The following is a 20,437-nucleotide window of genomic DNA, read 5'->3' as shown; positions in this document are numbered from 1 at the left end:
CTGTGCAGAGGCCCAGGGGCCCCTTGGGTCTGGGGGCCAAAGCACCATGACTGTGAACCTTTTCATTTAAAAGTCAATTAAACAAATACAAAAACCCACAAAACAGAACAAGTTACTATAAAAGACGATTTTCCCAAAAAACAAAAAGGGACTGCAACAATATACACGAAGAGATGCCACACAACTAAAACCCAGACGCAAACCAAGTAAAATCGGTGCAACACGAAGACGCAAAGCGACGCTAAACGAGTAGAAGTCTCAGTTGTCCGTAGATTAAAAAGCAGGCAGAGTGAGACCTCCTGTCTCTGGTTCTCCTATCTGTGGCTGCAGCTACAGGTGGCTCACCTGTGTGCTGGAGCGCGCGAGCTCCGTGCAGCAGTCAGCGGCGGCGGGCACGCGCGGCCATTCCAACACATGCGTCCGCGGCGCACCGGAGCGAGGCGCACCGTTACCGTTAAACCCCGCCCACTTCCCCCTTCCGCTGAAAACCGACGGTCCTCTGGGGTCGTGTCTTCAAACACACCACCGACCGCTGCAGGACCGGAGCGTCGGTCGGTGAAGTGCAGCCGTTAACGCCACGTCGGCTAAAACAAACAAAGTCTGAGACAGTTGCGTCTCTCTTTCTGCGTCGGACTGAACCGGAGCTTCAGCGCCCTGAACTATGCTGGACCCGTCCTCCAGCGAAGACACCGGCGGAGAGTCCGACCCAGAAGTTGTCCAGGTGCCTCCGAGGAAACCGGCCGCCTCCTCGGCGGGGAAACGGGGGAGTAGCAGCCGGACGGGCGGCCAGCAGCGACAGCCCGCCGCACCTGGAGGCGGCTCCGGTAAAGGTGCAAAAGACAGCGGCGCTACAGGTGAAGATGAGGAGAAGAAGGAGCGGCAGCGAATCCAGAAGGAGGAAGAGGAGCGGAAAATTAAACTGCAGATTTACGTCTTCGTCCTGCGCTGCATCGCCTACCCGTTCAACGCCAAGCAGCCCACCGACATGGCCCGGCGGCAGCAGAAGGTGAGTCTGCACCTGTGGTCTGGGGCGCAGGGACGTGCAACCCAAAGTCCTCTGTACAATTGAATCAGTAGGAAGCTGATTCTCTTACGTGCAAAAATATCCCAAACAGGCAACAAAACCTGAGTCTTGTTACGACCTTTGGGAGATGAGGATCAATTCGGCTCATTTCTGACGCACATTTGAACCACATTAACTAGTTTGGTTGTCGCTTCCATGTTGTTGCTCCCTTGACATTGTGATCCAACACAAGTATTTATTTATTCTTTCAGTATAAAATGAACTTCAGTAGAAACTGGACGTGTTTAATGTTGTTTGCGCAGCGTAAATATTTGGAGTTCGCCTCTTGGAAATGTTTAATTGAGAGAAAGTCTAAAAAGGAATCGAAATATGTCACATCAACGGGGAACTGTCAGGTCAGGAATATTGCAGTAAAATCCCAGCATCACTACAGAAAACAGCGTTTGACTGATGCAGCTTCACTGGGCTCAGTGAGGGAGTCACTGCACATCAGGGCACACCATCTTATGAAACTGACACAGCTGGAACTGAAGCTGTTCTTCTTCAGAGGTTCTCTGTCTTTAGTTTGAGGGGCTGGACTTGGCTGCGCCACATTCGAGGGCTGTTCTCTGCGGGTTCGTCCACCTGAACCTTCAGGTTGTTCAGGTGGATGTGTTTGTGTTGTGCTGGATGGAAGCGCTGGACCTGCGAGCTCTCACTAATGAAGCAGGACTGAAGAACCCCCATGTTCTCCCTTCCCGCTGGGAAACTTGTTAATGAGCGTCTCCTGGTGTTTCATTTCAATATGCAGATGAGGTGTTTTCATTCAGTGTGTGTGTGTGTGTGTGAGATGAGTCTGCTTCGACAGAAGGCAGACGTGGGAGTTTATTTGTGCACAAGTGTAAGTTCAGAATATTAAACCCGTGTCACATTAATGAGACAGAAACTTGAGCTCCAGCAGGAGAAAATCAGCCACTTCGCTCCAACCGATGCTGGAAGGTCTCGCTCACAAACAGACAGTGTGAATTCATTAAAATCCTGGAGAAGGTGGCGTCGGGTTGTTGTCTGACAGTGGAAGTAGAGCTTCTCGTGGTGCTCTGCTCCCCGGTGGGAGGCGGCAGTAGGCGAGTCCTGTACGTGGTCGGTTGCCAGTTTGAATCCCCTGACTCGTGCCCAGCAGACCCCCTCTGGATCACTGAGAAATCAATTAAAAAGCTGTCGGCCATGTTGACCCCCCCACGGGGAAACTGATGTAGTGGAAACTGCCGGGAAGCAGATCTGAGAACAGTCAATGTTTGTGTTGACTTTCTAAACAGCTGTAATGAGGGAAACTCCAAACTGGTTCCCTGAATCAGTGTTTGTGCTGATAACGGCCTGATAAAGCCGATCAGGTGTTGTCCAGACGTGAGGATCAGGTCGGTGAGTCATGTGAAACTGGGAATCCACTTGTGGTAACCACCAAGGTGCTTTGTCTGGATGTATTTGCTGGTTTGTGGAGAAAACGCAGCTTTAAGTTCGACCTGTGCTCAGGTGACTGCAGGGTTAACAGAATAGAATAAATCTTTATTGTCCACCAGGCTGGAAAAGGGTCTTTGGCTCACTGACACAAATAGAGAATTTAAAAAAAGTAAATAAGTCAAATAAGACGAAGTTCGTAGTTTGCAGATCAGGTTACAGATGTTTACAACCAGTCTCTGCTATTGGTTCTTTCTTTCTGTGGTCATTTAGTGGAGTGAAGTGCGTCTGGCCTTTGGGATACAAGACTTTAAAGGCCCCTTTGGTCAGGGGAACCCGGTCTCTCCTCCCCGACTTCAGGGGTTCAGACTTGCTGCTTTCCCCCTCGTCCTTTCTGCGTACTGGTTTGTCAGGGGCTTTTGAGGTTTGCCCAGTATTTTGTTTGCCATGTTCAGAATTTTAAGTTAGTTTTTGCATTTGCACGTTAGGTGACCAAACTAAACAGACTTGATATGTGAGGACACAAGTTGAAGTGCCTGCTGGCTGACACCCTGAGGCTACTCAGTCTCTGTGGACATAATCCCAGAGAAAGTGATTTGACTGTCCTGAAGTGTACCCAGGTATTTAAAAACTTAAAAACAGCTTCGTCGTTGGGGCTGGTTCTCTGTATCAGACCCACCAGAGCTGTGTCACCAGCATGTTTGATTCATTTCAAATGATTATTAGTAAAAAGAGAAGTGAGCACAGGACAGAGGACGCTGCCTCGTGGGCAGCCTGTGCCTAAAGCTCGAGCACTCTCTGTGGGCGGCAGGAGAGAAAATCTCTGATCCGCAGAACCAGGATCAACGTGTAGCTCAGTGAGTCTTTCCAAGAGGATGGACAGTCTCATAGAACTAAAAGCAGTAAATAAAAATCTCTAGCATGTCCTTTAGACAGCGAGAGCAGCTTTGACACAGCCTGTCAGGATCAGCGTCGTCAGTTCCTCCGCCCGGCCGTCATCGCTGCCTGTTTGTCGTTTTAACAAAGCTGCTTACCTGAATGTTTGCTAGAAAGAAGAGACAAAATATTCAGTAACGCTCTGGTTTCCACTTTGCTCGGGTCGTTGGCTGGAACAGTGAGACACGAACCAAGACCAGCAGTCTCCTTGAATCTCGTCAGGGTCCTGATGGCTGCTGTGGAGGTGGAGTTAATGAAGCAAGTGGCGCTTAGTGTCAGCCCACACACACACGCACACGCACACGCACACACGCACACACGCACACACACACACACACACACTCACACTCAGCCGTCAGCAGGTTCACTGAGAGACGCCATGATGCTCAAACCTCAGGGGTTCACCTCGTGGGAAACAGGCTGATGAAACTGGGTGTTTCAAACCTGGTGTTTGCTCAGACGTGTCTTTTGTTTTTCATGACGGTGAATGTTTGTTTTACTTTTGAAAAAGCATCTGCATAATGAAAAACAAGCGTTTGTGTGTGTGTGTGTGTGTGTGTGTGTGTGTGTGTGTGTGTGTGTGTGTGTGTGTGTGTGTGTGTGTGTGTGTGTGTGTGTGTGTGTGTGTGTGTGTGTGTGTGTGTGTGTGTGTGTGTGTGTGTGTGTAGTAACTGGAGGAAACTTTTAAACCAACATGATAAATTATTAAAGTGTTGAGCAAAAAGTCCTGATTTCTCTATTTCCAGCCAGACGAAGTGACGTGATGTGACTGAAAGCTGCAGAGCATCAACCAGCTGGGCCTTAAAGCAAAGTTGTTTTCCAAGTTGAGCAGTAAAGTTTAACTCTGAGTTTAACCAACGTTTTAGTTAAGTGTCTTTCATCTCTGGGCAGGAGAAGGTGCCTCTGTATAGAAACGAACAGAAACCAATGACTGCTAATATAAGTTTGTGAACTAAGCGCTGACACGATCCAAATCCTTGGACCGGGTCTAGTTCAAAATGACCAGAGTGAAGCCAGATCTGGGTTTTGGTGCTGGATTACCTGCATTTATGTTACGTCATTGGAGCAAAACCTGGACAGGCACATGTTGTAATAAATAAATAAAGCAGTCTTAAGACGAGGACACGCTCGGGTTAAAGTCTGGGTTAGAGTGTTGGACCCCAGCGACTCCTTGGCTGTCAGCAGCTGAGATGGTTTCTGCTGTAGCTGTGTTGAACTTTGCTCTAAAGCCACAAATTAATTATCAGACTGTTTGCTGATTAAACACTGGTGCTGTTGCTGGTGTTTGTGTAGTACAGGGACATCAGTCCGCTTCACAGAGTCCCCACAGGTCTGAGTCGGACTGACCAAAAACCTGACACCTTTGGGACAGTTCTGTAGAGAAACTGGGCCAGAGAAACCAGCTGTGCAACGTTTTGTTGTTGTTGACGACATAGTCTGAATGTTGAGCTCTGCTCCAGCTTGTTGTTTACTGGATCTTGTATTTTGTTCCTGTCTTAGATTTAATTCTGGGCTCGTCTGGTCGTTGAAAACGTCTCCTGAGTTGTACGAGATGAAAAAAGGAGTAAAGGAGGTTTAGGTCCATAATATTCTGTCTGAGCTGTTTGATGTACGTGTGGACTCGAACAAGCGTCTGGTATCGATGAAACACGTTGGGAGTCAGATGAGAGGAAGGAAACTGCTCAGATTTCACCTGAGGCCATACACATAAAATAAAGGATGTTTATTTCCCAAAGAGCCCAGCGACTAAGGTTTATTCCTACTTCTACTAAATAATTTACATTTCAAGTTGTACAGCAGCAGCTCAGGCTCTGTCCCCCCAGAGCTACAAATCTGATCCGCCCTGTGCAGGGCTCGATGCTAACCTTGTTTTTTCTTTTTTCCATTTGTTGTAAATGACATGAAGAAATCTGAACCAGTCTAGTTAAAACTCCTTTACTGAGGCACAGAAGATGAAACTGCAAACAAAACATGGTTGAAGGTTTGAAGCTCTGAAGGGCTGAGCCATGGTGGTTTTCTGCCCCCGGGGTGGAGGCAGGTTTCTGATCTTTACCAGCAGAATCCGGAGGCAGGTTTGGGTTGATGTGTGGCCTGAAGCTGCAGGGAGTCAGAGCAGCAGCAGCATCGCAGCTGGACGAGGTCGTGAAGCTACGAAGGTTTAACTACCTCCGTCTTTACCAATGCTGAGTGAAGAGGTGAAACAATCACCTCGTAGATACAGTTTGCTCAGCAGCATCTCTAAACATTCAGCCATTCTGATTTAACATGTAGAGAAATGTGGAAACTGGTGAAAGGGGTCAGTAATGGGAACCGGTGAATATGCACATATGTGTTTATTTCTAAGATATTTCTGTGCTATAATGAGGAAACTCCCACCTGTTGTGTTTTATTGGTGGTTTCTCAAACATTGGAAGCCTCCAGTCTTCCCCCGGTGTTTCTGTTTTTGTGCAGATGACAAACCGAGCTGGGAAACCATGACTGCAGAAACCCCCTCCTGAAGAAGACCCACGCATCCCCCTCTGCACACGTCTAATCCCCTGGCAGCTGTTTATTACACAAACAAGATAACCACCATCTCTTCCAGCTTCTCTGCTATAAGAAGCCACTTCTGCTGATGTGGAGGTTGTGTTGTTTTTCTGTGCCGGGTAGTGGGCGCAAGTTTTGGCCGAAGATTTGCTGGAGGCGACTTCCGTCCTCCTTTGTCATCTCTGCTTCCCCTGTCAGATTCCCTGAGTCTGAGCTCTCTCAGAGGGTTATGTAAAGCCTCCTCCTCCTCCTCCTCCTCCTTTTCTTCTCCTCAGAGAAGTGAGAGCACGTCTCAGCAGGGCTCTGACAGAGCGGGGAGCTCCATGAAGAGCATCAGACAGCAAGGCGGCTCAGGCCTGGGGCCAAAGAAGGGCCTCAGTCAGATCAGACTCTGTGTTACAGTACAGTCCTCTCTCCAAGCAGCACTGCAGCAAGTCTGGTTTGAAGCCATGCACTCGATCTGTTCTTTAAAGTGAGGAAGACTTTGTTTTCTCACGTGATCTGATCAAAGGAAAACGCAGCATTAATTCCTTCGTTGTGTTGCAGTCTAAATGTTTTCCGTTTAAAAGAATGATGTACAAACCCCTTCCCTCTCTGAGCTCAGATGCAGATTTCACTTTAAATGGATCAAACCTCCATTTTTACCCATAATCACTAAATGAAAACATGTTTAAAATTAAAAACCCAAATCTGTATTTTCCAAAAGTCTTCAGCTTTAGTTCCAGCTGAAGTCCAGACTTGAACCCCACAGACCTGAAGATGGAGGTTCAGACCCTCCTTCCTGGGAAGATCTGCAGATCCAGGTGTGCAGAGTCTGTAGAGACTGAAGCTGGAACTGCTGCCAGTGATGCTTTGACAAAGTGCTGAGTTTAACATCTCCATGCTCTTGCAAAAGAAAGATTTCAGGTTTTAACTTAATAAAATTGAGTCTAAAAACATGTTTCACTGACGGAACAAACAGTTTTCACTTGCAGCTTCTCTGTGGAACATAAGGAACATAAGTGGGAACAGATTTCAGTACAATACAGTCGAATACAACAAACAGCAGAGCTGAATCATCTCCTGTCTGACACAGTTTCAACACAAACTGAACCGTATCAGCTCCCACTGTTTGTCTCTGCTGAGAGGAGAATCTAGTGAAGGTTCAGGAACCACCACCAGGAAACGCCTGCTGGGAAAGACAACAGCAGGATGGAGGCTCTTTCCTCCTGCTCACCTCCTTTCCAAGGAGAACAGAGCAGCTCTTTTATTCTGACAATGATTATTAGTCACTGCTGCCTTTGCTGATCAGAACGAAGAAGAGTGAACATTTTAGTTTGCAGAGTTCGTGTGAAGGATTTTTGCTGCTGTGCAGATGCAGAGAGCTCATTAAATCTGCAGCAGCTTCATTTTCCAACACAACAGTGAACCCATCCAGTTCGATATATTTTCTGCTCCACATAAAAAATCAAAATTCACCCTCGGACACTGTCCTACTGTGATGCAATGAACAAACGTTCAATACTGATGTAATTGTTGACTGAGGGAAATACTTTATTAGACCAACAGTCTATAAATCAGAGAAGAGAATCGGTTTCGATGAATATTCAGAACCGGGACATGGTTTTCTGTGCTGGCAGCGTGTCAGGACTGATGCATCAGCCGTCTGTTTCCTCCAAACTGAAATATCTCGAAATAACCTGAAAGCTGCTTCACGCTTTCTTCTTTTGCTGATCGCCTTACTTGTCATCACGTGCCTCCTCTAAACATCTGCACTAAACCAGTACTTTGGATCAGGACCTTCAAACAGCCTGTACAGCTAATTCCTATGATCCGGTCTGCAGAGTCTTGCTGGCCTGAACCTTTTGATGTCTCTGAGATTTTAAGATACTTGTAGGAAAATGTGGCAAACTTTGCTTCACCTTCATCCTGTTGGTCACAAAGTTTTGCACATGTGAAGTTTCAGGTACAGGAATTTTAATCGTGCACATCATAGACCATCTTTGAGGCTGCATGTCCATGTTTCAGTACAGCCTGATGGTTTTTATGTGTAATGCAGTTAGACTGTAAAGACTGTAGTTGAATCCCTGCTCGTTGGCTCTCAGGATGACTCTCGCAGGTGTCTGGTCTGTGTTTATGCTAATTTTCTGTCTCTGGCATTTGTTTCCTTTGTTTTGATGACTTTGGTGTTTTAACACAGAGGAAAAGAAAAGCAATCCCACACTGTCATGTCTTTGTTTTTGTCTCCACCGACACATAAACTTCTGTTTTATAGCAGCCTCTTCTCTCCGGAACAAAACCGACTCCTCTGTCGCTGCTGAGCGTGGCAAAGGACTTTGTGAGGTCAATCCACTCGTTTAAGAAAACATAGGCGGCGCCAGTAAATCCTTCCTGGCAGTGAACGCAGCTTGGCAGCGGTCGTGAATCCTTCAGTCGCCCATCAGGAGGAGGACATGTGTCATCCAGCACAAGAGCTTGTTAGTTTGAAGGCTGAAGTGTCTCTACCACAGACTGATGTGCTGACCTGTCAGGAGTCTGATTCACAGCTCAATAGGTTACAGCCACAAGTCCAAGGCCCAAAAAAAGTCTGTGTCTCTCAAAACAAGAATACGTTACCAAGGCTTTAGCAGCTTGAACGGACAGGAAGACGGATTTTACACTTCTCAGCTACTGGAACTAAAAAATGTGAAGTTTGTCCCCAGGAAGGATCCAGAGTGAAAGCCAAGTACGTTTACACAGGGAGGGTGAGTTATAAAGTTGATGGAAGAAGGAGCAGGCAGAGACAGTTGCCATCCAGTTGCATTATGGGAAATTATTTCTGTCCTTCAGATTTTATCCATCCATCCATCCATCCATCTCCACACTGCTGGGTCTCCTTCAGTGCCATTAAACTTTCCTGAGCAGCGCCTTGTCACATGTTGTGGCTGTTGTGCATCGGCACAGTGTGAATCTCTTCATTCATTCCTTTAATAATACGTTTTACAGGAAGCCTCTCTGTCATGTTCAGTGCGAAGCCAGAGCTCCAGCAGGGCCGCACTTATTCTTTTAATTGATTTTTCACTTTAATGTTCGGTTATCAGCAGAGCTCTATCAGCCCCCTGAATGAGCAGGATTTAACTCCGCACAAAACAGTGGCGTTTTCTTTTTTAGCCAATTGTTTCCATTTTAGGTCTGATGAAGTGCTCTTGTTGTAATGAGTCATTTCAGGACGATTTGTGGTATTAATAAGTGTCATCCCACACAGTCCTGTATGTTGCTATTGTTCCTTTTCATGAACTATTAACTGAGTGGAGGTAACGCACAAAAGGCTCTGCAGAGCTCTGTCTGTGAAATTGAAATTGATGCCTTTTGTATAAGCAGTCAGTTTGCTTTTCACAGCTGAACCCTTCAGACCAGTCACTTGTGATTGAATTTCTCCCTCTGAGCTGCACACTCACCCAGTTTGAAGCTTTTGATCGCCTCGCTCCATGTTGGCCGTCAGACTGATGTTATTCCCCTGCAGCTTCAGGAGTCGCTGCTGTTGCTAGTGATTCCTAGTATTTGCGATAATATTCGCCAGAATCTACCAGATGGTTTGGCACGTTCATGGCAGCCAGGGGATGAATCCTGACTTTTCCTTCAGCAGCATCATGAGATGTGGATGAAATGTGTTCGTGATCAAACGGCTGCAAAACTGTCGACGTTCCCATCAGCCTCAGCTGTCCTCTGTCACTTTACTCAGCAAACTGAGCAAACTCTCTCTCTTCTTTCTTTTCCAATGATTTATTGATGCAGTGGCTTGAACTTCTGCTTTAAGGCTGTGGATTTGAATGTGTTTAATCTTGCTCACCTGTAGTTCCCCACTGAGGGTGTGAAGTTTGATATGTAATAGATAAAGAGATGAAATTGGGGAAAAAGTCACACTGAGCCATCTCTGCCCCCTCGTTTATTTCTTCTTTGCTCATGTTGGGTTCAGTCTGTGATCAGCTTCTCTGCCGCGAGCACGTTTGATCCCTGCACATATAATGATGACCTGCTCCGCGGGGATTGTTTCACATGTGCTGCATGCAGAGCCCCCGTGTTTAACTCAGACCAAGACGAAAAGAAACGGGAGCGCTGCCCCTGAACGGTTCACAACGTTAAGCAACCCTGTTGTTCACTTTCATCAGGTTTTCATATTAAAAGCTACTTGGTTAGGTTTTAAATCCTGTATGTGATCCAATCTGCAGATAGCTAGCAGTTTCCCTCTGCTCTCAGTCTTTATGCTAAGCTAGGCTAACCATGACTCACACACACTCACACACACACACACATGCGTTCCTCCTGTCTGGAATGACAGGATCCATCTTCAATGAAGGGCACAGTCGGCCGTTTATGTGACAGCAGATGAAATGAAGTGAGGGGACGATGATGGAGACTTCCCTTTGGTTGTTCAGGGAAACAGTCTCAATTTGATTTGTCATGGCTGGTTCACCCCCACAGCGTCTCTGCTCTCAGCTGATAAAGACACACACACACAGAGTGCTGCACATTCCTACACACTCTCTGCAGTGTGTGTGTGTGTGTGTGTGCATCAAACGCTCGTATACTTCCCGGTGTTCCCCCTCTGTGTGTGTGTGTGTTGTCCTTGTGGTGTTTGCTGTTTCTGCAGCAGGGCAGCACTTCGGTTACGTGTTGTGGCAATAATTGACACTCTCATTAGGATGCAGAGCAACTGCCTGGTCTGGAGACTCATTAATGCCTCGGGAGTGTGAGGACGTGCGAGTACAGCAGGGGGGTAGAGCTCATTTCAGCAGCTGCTACATAAACTAGAGTCGTCGTATGTTGCAGAGACAGGAAGGCGCAGGAGAAGTTTGTGTATTGGCGGTCGTGGTGTGTGTTTGGTGTCTGACGTTTCTCTTCCATGCGACAAACGTGGGATGTATCTGTGCCGGAGAGGAATAAGTTAAAGCTGCTGCTTTTCTGAACAGTTGACGTGCATCACTGTGTGTTAGTTTCCTCTCAGACAATGCTCTCTCTGCTTCTTTATCTCATTGTGATTAGACCTGATTGTCACCAGCTCCTGGTGTAACAGGTTGTTCTTAAACGCACCCTATTTCTCCTGCCAGTCCTTGGACACTGTGCACTCCAAAATCAAATCATATCAGAGCCGTAATCTCAGAAATGTCTGTTCGCTGTTTCTTCTTTAGCTAGATTTTCAGATAGTGGTTTATTGCCTGTAGCGTGTGAATTACACATGTTCCAGTTTGATGCTTGGTCCTGTCTGGACGGTGCAGAGAAGCTGCAGCCTGTTTTAGTGGTAACTGTCTTTGTTTCAGTTTTTTTACCGAGCTTTTCTGTAGTTTTAATTCAGAGAAGAAAAACCAAAACAGTTTTAATGCCTTTTAGTTCATTACTTACAAAAATGTAAAAATATTTCCTAGAAGACAAAGTTTTTCCAACACTGAACGTCGACTTAACAGGAGCCTTTGGACCTTCAGTCCAACCTCCAGTGTAAAACGAGATTTGAGTGTCTAACATGAAAAAGAGTTTTAGCTGCTGTGTGTCTGAGGCAACAGGGCGTCTGTCCACAAAGTCTTCTGAATGTGAAACTGTTTGTGTTGAGACCCGTCATGTGTGCACAGCTCCAGTACGAGCACATTTCCATGTGAATGGAAAAACGTCTGACACTTTGTGGGTGACATCTTTTCTTATCTGTGAGCTTCACAGTCCCAGACGCTGCAGGCTGCCATTATTTTGCACACATGACAAATACGTTCAACATATTTGTAGTGTCGGGGACAAAAGGCAGTGCAGGCATCACCACTGCTCCTCTCTTTGTCTTTGCTGTGTTTGATGGCAGCAGTCTCATTACACACTCCTATCACTGTTTTGTTTTATTTGAATCCGTTAGTCGGCTTTTGGTTTAAATCAGAAATTACACCTTCAACGCTAATTTCCAGACTGTGACGAAGGAAAATGTGAAAGTGTAGTTCAAGTTCACGATGAGACTGAGCTCAGATGGATCCTCAGTATTTTGTGGTATTGGATTGTCACGTGGTTTTCAAAATCTTATTCTGAGCATGTGTGAGAGGAAAATGATGGTGGAAGTACATTTACTCGCGTACTGCACAAGTACTCAGTACTTTACTGGCGTGTTTGCATTTTCTCCAGCTTTATAGTTTTACATCACATTTTACTGCAGTTACTTTTCATCCCCTCCCTGTGCAGGTAAAACTCCCAGCACATCAGATCTTGTAGAATATGATGCTCTGCTGCAGGTGAAGTTCTCCACAGTGTATAAAGTACTTCAAACTGGTCCGGTCTTAAACAAATACTGCAGTAAAATTCAACATGTACATTAATTAATGTAGCAGGAATGTTCATCCAGAAACATCAGATATGACAGTAAAACACTGACTGAGTACTTTTACTGTGATACTTTCAGTACATTTTACTTAAGTAGGTTGTGAATGCAGTACTCCTACTTGTAGTGAAGTATTTTGTCACCATGTGGTACTGCTACTGTTACTGCAGTAAAGGATCTGAGTACTTGCACATGAATCATTATGTTTGACACTGATCAAATATAATTTCTTAAAAATCTAGAGATGCAGGCCAGTAAATATGTTGTTTCAGGACTAAACAGGACCAGAAGGCCAGCTCCTCTCCTTGGTCCGTGCTGGGTTTCTGGTGCTGAGAGTATGAAAAAGGTCAAATGTAGTCACAGTCCTGGAAACGTGCAGTGACTTTAAGAGGCCGTCGGCTCTGGAGGCTCGTGGACTGGATTGGGATTTGTGTTGATGTTGTGGTTTCTAAAATGTCCTGACGTGTCCGCAGCGTCTCGTCAGGTTTGGCAGGTGACGCTGGAACGTGTTTAGCTGCTGATGAATCAGATATTATCACGAGTGCAGCTCTCTGATGCTCTAATCTAATAACAGACCTCAACTCCTCCTGTGCAGCAATGATCAATTGATTCAAAATGGGCTGAGCGGACGAGCCGAGGCAGCACCCGCTTCTATTTATATCCCTCCTCAGACATCGTCTCCCCAGTCCAGTCTTTTCAATCTCATCCTCGCTCTCCTCCTCCTCCTCCACCTCCTCGATGCATCTCCTCCGTCCTCCCTGCTCTCCTCCTGTTTTTCCTTCCTTGCCTCTCCTGCTCTCGTTCGCCTGCTGAGAGCCAGCCTGGAGCTTTTCTGCCTCATTGGCCCGACCCACCGGCAGTCATTAGAAAGGAGATGCTTTTGTTTCCTTATTTATCTGATCCACTGTGTCTGTGTTGTACATTTCCCTGTCAAACAGCCTGTTGGCCTTGATAAAACAAGATCTCCCACTTCTGTCTAGATCTGCAGCTTTGTCTCTTCATTTACTGGAGTTTCAGAGTCTCTCGGATTTCAGCTCTTATCTCCATCCCCACAGGAATTTCTTTCTCTCAGCCAGAGAATGAGCTCTTCTCTAGCTGTAGATCCATAAAAGCCTCTCGAATCGAGTCAGAATGTTCCAGCCACCCAGGTTCTCCAGCAGCCACAGACCATTTGCTTCATCACGTGTGATTTGGCAAGAAAAGCTCGATATTAATTTGAGCTTTTCGAGCCATTTGTGCAAAAATTTCCTTTTTCCCTGCTGAGTTTTCCTCCTCATTGGGGAGAATATGTGACAGTGTTAAAGGTAAAGCACGTGCAGAAACAGAAATGTCTGCAGGTGTATTGTTGTTTGTTTTATTAGTTATTTGTGTTTTTTCAAAAATGTTACAGCCGTTTCGCATTCCTTGAATCAGTGCAGCTTTAGTTTTAACTGCATGGAAATGTCAGGTTTTGCACCTCAGCTGTGGAAATGCATATTTTATTTAAATTAAATTAGGTCTGTCATTGTGATGGATTTCCTCTGGACTAAACCATAGTTTTCAGTCTCATGCTTGTCTGACAGTTGGGCCCTAAATCACAATTAAAATGACCAATGTGTTATAAGAAGCTTTGTTCTCAAATATTCAGTCCTGTCTTTTCTTTCTTGAAACAGTAAAAAAAAAAAAAAAATGTGGTGATGAGAACATGTTGAATCTGTCTTTATAGAGTCTGTCTGATGTCCTCAGGCGTCTTGTTCTGTCCGACCAACAGTCTAAACGCTGACGAGAGATTCGGTTCACAAGAAACTAAAAATGAAGCTGCAGACCCTCACACTGCTGAAGCTGCAAGCAGAGAACGGTCAGCTGTGTTTTAGAAATGACTAAAAAGTTTGTTTGGTTGTTGAGACTGATCCATTTGCTCATTATTCTATTCTGCTGATTTGCTGATTATTCAACAGGTAACTTCATTAATAGGCAAAGGTCACGATATGTGGATTCCTGCTGCTGCAGAAACAGGAATGTGGGTGTTTCCTGACTGGGGGCAGTGTTTGTCTTCCCAGGATTTAAAATTACAACCGGTGGCCCAAAAGTCAAGTTACACAAGTAATCATTTCTATATCACCTCTACAAACTCCTGTTGTGTCTACTGTGTGAAGGATGATGGAGGCTGTCGTGTGTTTCTACACTAATTAAAACAGTCCAGGTGGTGGGTGCATCAATACAAACCTGTGATGTCATTATTCTGCAGCAGAAACGTTTAATGCATTGCTCATAAGAATGGATGAACCTACAGCTGAGTTTGTGTGTGTAGTAAATACAAAAAGAGAGATCAACAGGAGGGATCATGTCTTTACAGATGCATTAGTTTTACACACAGGGCGGTGTCTTGTTGAGCTCCATCATTCCTGAATGATGACAAGCTGTTTTTACTGCTGTTTACTTTGCTGTCATGCTGCATTGACTCTGTGTTTAATCAGGAAAGTGGAACAGTTTCAGTCAAACAAACACTGAAGTCTTGTGAGTTTGTGCGGCGTCTCCTCGGTGCAGGGCGGTGAGTCCCGAAAGCGGAATCACAGTTTGTTCACGTGCTGAGTTAACAACAATGTCAGGAAACAGCTGGGAAAACAGCGATCACACCAACGCGTCCTCGCTTTTTGCACGGTGCCAATTCTCCCTCTAACCAGTCGCCAGATCTCTTAACTGGACAACTGGGCTGCGACAGTAGACACAAAGCAATTAAAGAGATACCAAACCAGTAAAACACAAAATGACTGGAAACCAACTGTGAAAATATGCAAAATAACTAAAAAAAAAAAAAAAATAGGTGCACAGTATCTGCAGAGCGATGCAGGATGACAAGAGGCACTCACCACCTACAAACAGAAGTCAAAAGGCTGAAACATAGATTCACAGTGACTACACAAACATGCAACCTGAGTATAAATAACAGAAAACAGACATAACATCTGTAATGAGGCACAGACTGACTGCAAATCATGTGTTTGTTCAAAATGTAGTGGAGTAGGTACATTGTCTTGTTAATCCATCCCACCATCACCTAAACACTGTTTTTTATTTTGCACAGATGGTGTTGACACAGATTTCTGTCCAGCCACAGGACACTGTCAGCCTTATCAGTCAGACCTGTGTCTCTATGTGATCCTGAGCAGGTGTCGTGCGTCAGCTCGTTACCTGCACAGGTCGATGACTGCAGAGTGACGCCGACAGCTTGTCTGACTGCTGCAGGGCTTGGGACAGAAGTCTGATGATTTCTGACAGTTGAAAATAAGAGCAGCAGCTGAGGATTGATTCTTCACACCTCCGTGTGGTGAAAATCTCATTTTGAGTCATAGTGATATCTGCGCCTGTGTGTACAGGAAAGGAGGCATCGAGTAATAAATCTTTGGAAGCAAAGCGGTGTTGATGAATTACCCTGAGAGGACAGCAGGTGATGGTACAGATGGACCAGTCAGGAACAGGGTGTCTAATAAGGCTGGAACAGTGAAACATTACAGCAGTCGAGCTGTGGGACCACGTCTAATACTAAAGTCTGATCTGGTTCAGTGTCTGAGGTGAGGTGTCCTACGGCCTGACGATGAGCCGTACTACCAGATTATTTCCCTTCAGGAATGAGTGAAGTTTACATCATCAGGCCACATCATGTTGCCATGGCGACCAACTGGTCTCAGGCCTTTGTGGCTTTGATCCATTCTAGAACACGAGGTGAGGTCGCCCTCTCCATGTTCTAAACACCGAAGGTGAAGGAGACTCCTCCCTCACCAGTAGATCCACGACTGTGCTGAGTACAGCTGGTGGTGCGTTTGTGACGCCGTGAGCTTTGAGAGAGCAGAATGAACCACAGCCGAGACACAGCGTCTCCCTCCGACGGTGAATCCAGCAGGATGGGGGACGGCCGAGAGTCTCTTCGGATGATGGAGGAACCACCTGAACCCGGTGACCTAAGTTTCCTGGACGAGACCATCCAGACCATCAAGCAGCAACTTCATACCGTCCACCTAGAAACTGAGAAGCTTCGTGAACAGCTTCAAAAGTCTGAATATCTGGAGCAAAGATACGACATAGTGAAGGCCAGAGAAGCAGCTGCAAGACAAGAATATAGCAGCCTTCAAATTACAGTCGACGAGCTCACCGACAAATTCAGAAACTATATGGCTCTACATGAAAAATATGAAGACATGAAGAGCTCAAACGAAGACCTGGACGATGAAAACAGCTTTCTGCGACAAAAGATTCATGCGTTCAGGGAAAAAGAAAAAGCCATGGAGGCCATTGAAGCAGAAAGTGTAGCAGCTAGAAGAGAGAACGAGCAACTCAAGAATGAATTTCAGCACCTGCAGGAAAAAATCCCTGATGATTTTCAGCAAAGGTATGATGCCCTGAAGGAGGAAATAGAAAGAGTAGGACAGCAGAACATCAGCCTGCAAAAGGAGATCGTTGAGCTGACGAGCAGGCATGACTCTTATAATGAGGCCAGAGCAGAAGAAGCTCTGCTTACCCAGCAGAACTTCTCTTTAAAAGGAGAACTACAGAAGCTCCGCAAAGACGTCTTGTATGAAAAACCTTTTGAGAAAATGTACAAGACAATTAAGGAGACACAAGTAGCCCTGAGACAGAGAAATAAAGCATTGTGGGAGGAACTTGAGAGGCTCAAGATGGAGAAAGAAAATACAGCTCGTTTCAGCGAACTATACAAAGAAACCGAGGCCTACATGGACAGGCTGAAAAAGGAAAACGACAATCTGGAAACCCAAATCCAGAGCATCAGAATACGGCTCCAGTTCGAAAGTACTTTCAAGGACCAAATGAAGGAGCTGAAATCTGAAAAGAAAGCCATACTGGCCCAGAAGAAAGTCCTGGTTAAAACACGGACTGAGCTTGAGAAAAAGCTCCAACCTGAAGAGGAGCTCAGTTTGAAGCACGGTAACCTGAGGAGGGAGACGGATCAACTGAGGGCAGGAAACCAGAGGATTGATCAAGAAATTCAGACGTTATGTGAGAAAACTGAAAAGTGTAGGAAACTTGAGGAAGAATATAAATTTTTGGTGGAATATAAGAAGGATCTTAGAATCAAAAACCAAACACTCCACAAAGATCTGAAAGACATGGAGCAACATCTTCTAGATCAACAGGCTCTGAAAGAGAAATGTGACGAGCTCATTAAAGACACCAAATACCTGGACATAGACAAGCGCGCTCTCCAGGCCAAGATCCACAAACTCCACGGCAGCGTGGACAACGAAAAGGTTCTGGACAGCATGTACGATTCTCTGCGAGCGGAGAACAGAGCGGTGAGACTCCAGAATCAGACGCTGCACAAAGAACTGAAGGGTCTTCTAAAGAAACTGGCCAAGCAGAAAGGTTTGGAGGAGAAATGTGCACACGTGAAGGCGGAAACTGAGGAAATCCATGAGCAAAATACGACCCTACGAAGGGACATCGAAGAGCTGAACAGCTCTATGGAGTGAAAGCTCTATATCAGTGAAAGCTGTCCTGTCTTCACTCTCCATGTAGGCCACTTTGTGTGATATGTGGACAGATATAATATGTAATATGTGGGTTTTCTCCAGGTGCTCGGGTCCCCACCACAGTTGGAAAAACATACATCTGAATAAAAATGTTAAATTGAACTGAGATGAGTGAAATCATGATTTGATCAGGGATTAGCCTGTTACAAGTGGCAGTGTTGGTGTTTTAGCACAGACTGAAATATGTTTGACAAAACTTTATTAACTCATTGTTGAAACATCTTGTGTTGCTGATCTAATTCAAAACAATAGTTACTGGTTTAGTACATGTGAGGTTGTGTAACGTTGGCTGCCAGGAATTGAACCTGGTACTTCCTTCAAAACAAACTGAGCCACGCACAGACGAGTCAGACTGTCTGAAAAAGGCGTCGTGTCCTGTCAGCCAGACCTCATGTGAATGTCAGCATGACCCTGGAAACTTTCAAAATCAGCAGCATTCATCCATTAAAAGCAGCAGATCTGTTCCCAGCAGTGTGAGGCTGCACTGAAGGTAATTTCCCATCAGATAAAATGTTCCTGTGATATTTTCAGACACTCTTTGACCTTTGTTTGACCTGGTCTGACTTTAAACAGATAAAGTCACTGTGTGTAAAGGAGGGTGAGAGTCAGGAGGCCTTAAACACACACAGAGGTGTTTTATCATGGGAAAGTGTGTGTGTGTGTGTGTGTGTGTGTGTGTGTGTGTGTGTGTGTGTGTGAGAGACGTTCAGGTGCAGACAGACTGCGGCGGTCAGCTGCTGCTGTTTATTAAGGGAGGGGAGGACGTGTTTGTCTTGGGGGAGTGATCGCTGTCCTGTGGCTGTACAGACGGACGGACGTTCGACTGATCTGAGGTTTGGAAACCATGACACATGAAACCAAAACAGTTTCGATGCTCAGGAATGTAGAGGATTCAGGTTGACCAGGGGGAAGTGTCCCAGGTGCAGGGGCACGAGGTTTGTGGCCTTTATTTATTTATTTATTTTAATTAGCCAACTTCCCTGATGGTTGATTGATTGTTGTGTTGTGGTGTTTGAACCAGACTCTTCACTTACAGGATGGGAAAACTCTGGTTCTTTGCTCTGTAACTGGGCAACTTTACTTTACTCTGACAGGAATCTGTTCCAAAGCAATCAACACTTTCACAGCTTGGTAGCAGGTTGTTTGTCAGAGCTTTATTTTTAGCTGAAAAATGTAGTTGAGCTAGAATCATATCTGCGAGGAAGATCACACACCTTTTTCAGAAGGAAAGTGGCTCCATGGTGTCCTGAATTGTCAGTTTTGGGATTTCTGTGTTATCTTTTCCATTTTATGGCTTGAACTCTGGGCTCTTTGGCATTCACATGATTCTAAACGTATAAAGAAGACATAGAGTGGGCAGATAATCAACAGTGCTGCTCCTGTTTTGTCACATAAATGATAGTTAACCAGCATATTTGAAAGACAAGGAGTTGACTGTCATAATGGTGACTCGATAATCGCTGTTGGATCCAGACCCGTGGAATCGGACTGAGTACAGTACATCTAGGGGGGGCGGCCCTTGCAGCTCGGGGCGGCTTGTTTAGCTGCACCTGCTGCTGCTCGGTGATGTCTGGTGTCATGTTTGTGTCGCAGCTGCACATGCATTGAAATTTCCTCACTGCAACAAACATCACTGCTCAGGTGAAGCTGTTGAGAGAGGTTTCAGTTTTAGAGCTTAGTCAGTCTAAAAATAAAGGAGAGTCTCTTCAGAGACATGGCTTAGATGGTACTGATGCACTCTGGGCTTCCCCATCCTCCTCCTTTAAAGTGCAGAGCAGCAGTTTTCTTCTTAAACACAAATGTGTGGACATGTCTACTGTATATTTTTAAAATCTTTTCTCTACAGGCCCACCAGGCTGGGCTGTGATGAAATGTCCTGATCCCTTCGCTGCTCTGCTGCACTGATCTGGTCATTTATCAACCCAGTGAGCAGCCGGATCTGCAGCCGAGCCCGTGACACACATACCTCAAAACCCCCAGTAGCTGGAGTCATAACTCAGTCAGATCTACATGAAAACACAACCGTTTAGATTCAGTGTGACTTATATTTTCATTAGCTCGTCATCCATCAGAAGTAAACATCCATAAATCCACCGAGAAGAAGCACGTCTTGTCCTGGAGACACCGGCTCCAGTGTTTCATGGTGACGAACATAAATTTCTCCCCCTGTCACTTCAGCTGCGCACAAACTATTTCAGTCTGAAGCAAACGTCTCTGAGGGGGAAAAAACAATCAGTCAGTCTGTGTATCGGCTCTGTGTGTGTGTGTGTGTGTGTGTGTGTGTGTGTGTGTGTGTGTGTGTGTGTGTGTGTGTGTGTGTGTGTGTGTGTGTGTGGCCTGGAGGTTGCAGGAGCTGGAGTGTGTCGGTGGCCAGCGTGATAGAAGAAGAAGAAGTGCCTGGTGAAAATGTCTAATTATAAAAGTGACAGCAAGTGATTCGAGGGTGTTTGTGTTTTAATGAAGTGCAGTAACACCTGTGTGACAGCACTGAGGAGGATCATTTCAGGGCCACTCACCTTCTTCCCCCCCAGATGAAGTGGTTAATGCTGTAAAACCAGATGATGCTGGAGATCTTGAATCCGGTTTCATCTCTGGCAGTGAAGACTTGACTGAGAATCAGCTCTCGAGCCAGTGAACAGAAAGTGCCACTAATTTCCCACATTAATGCATCGTCTGGAGTAAGTCTGT

General features: G+C 45.6%; 1 protein-coding gene across 3 annotated transcripts in view; it reads left to right on the top strand.

Moving 5' to 3' along the window:
- The first annotated feature begins 487 nt into the window (after window positions 1–487).
- cadps2 (Ca++-dependent secretion activator 2) overlaps window positions 488–20,437 on the top strand; it is a 125,181-nt gene continuing 105,231 nt past the window's right edge. For 2 of the 3 annotated variants that reach the window (XM_026312357.1, XM_026312358.1), the window contains exon 1: window positions 662–1,006. In XM_026312357.1, coding sequence (XP_026168142.1) covers window positions 662–1,006 — 345 coding nt within the window. Of the gene's footprint in view, window positions 1,007–20,437 lie in introns of all 3 variants that reach the window. The other variant, XM_026312359.1, reaches the window with a different exon arrangement.

This window comes from Mastacembelus armatus, chromosome 6, assembly GCF_900324485.2.
Source record: "Mastacembelus armatus chromosome 6, fMasArm1.2, whole genome shotgun sequence".
NCBI lineage: Eukaryota > Metazoa > Chordata > Actinopteri > Synbranchiformes > Mastacembelidae > Mastacembelus > Mastacembelus armatus.
The sequence above is the reverse complement of the archived record's forward strand: the minus strand, read 5'-3'. Positions and strand labels throughout refer to the sequence as shown.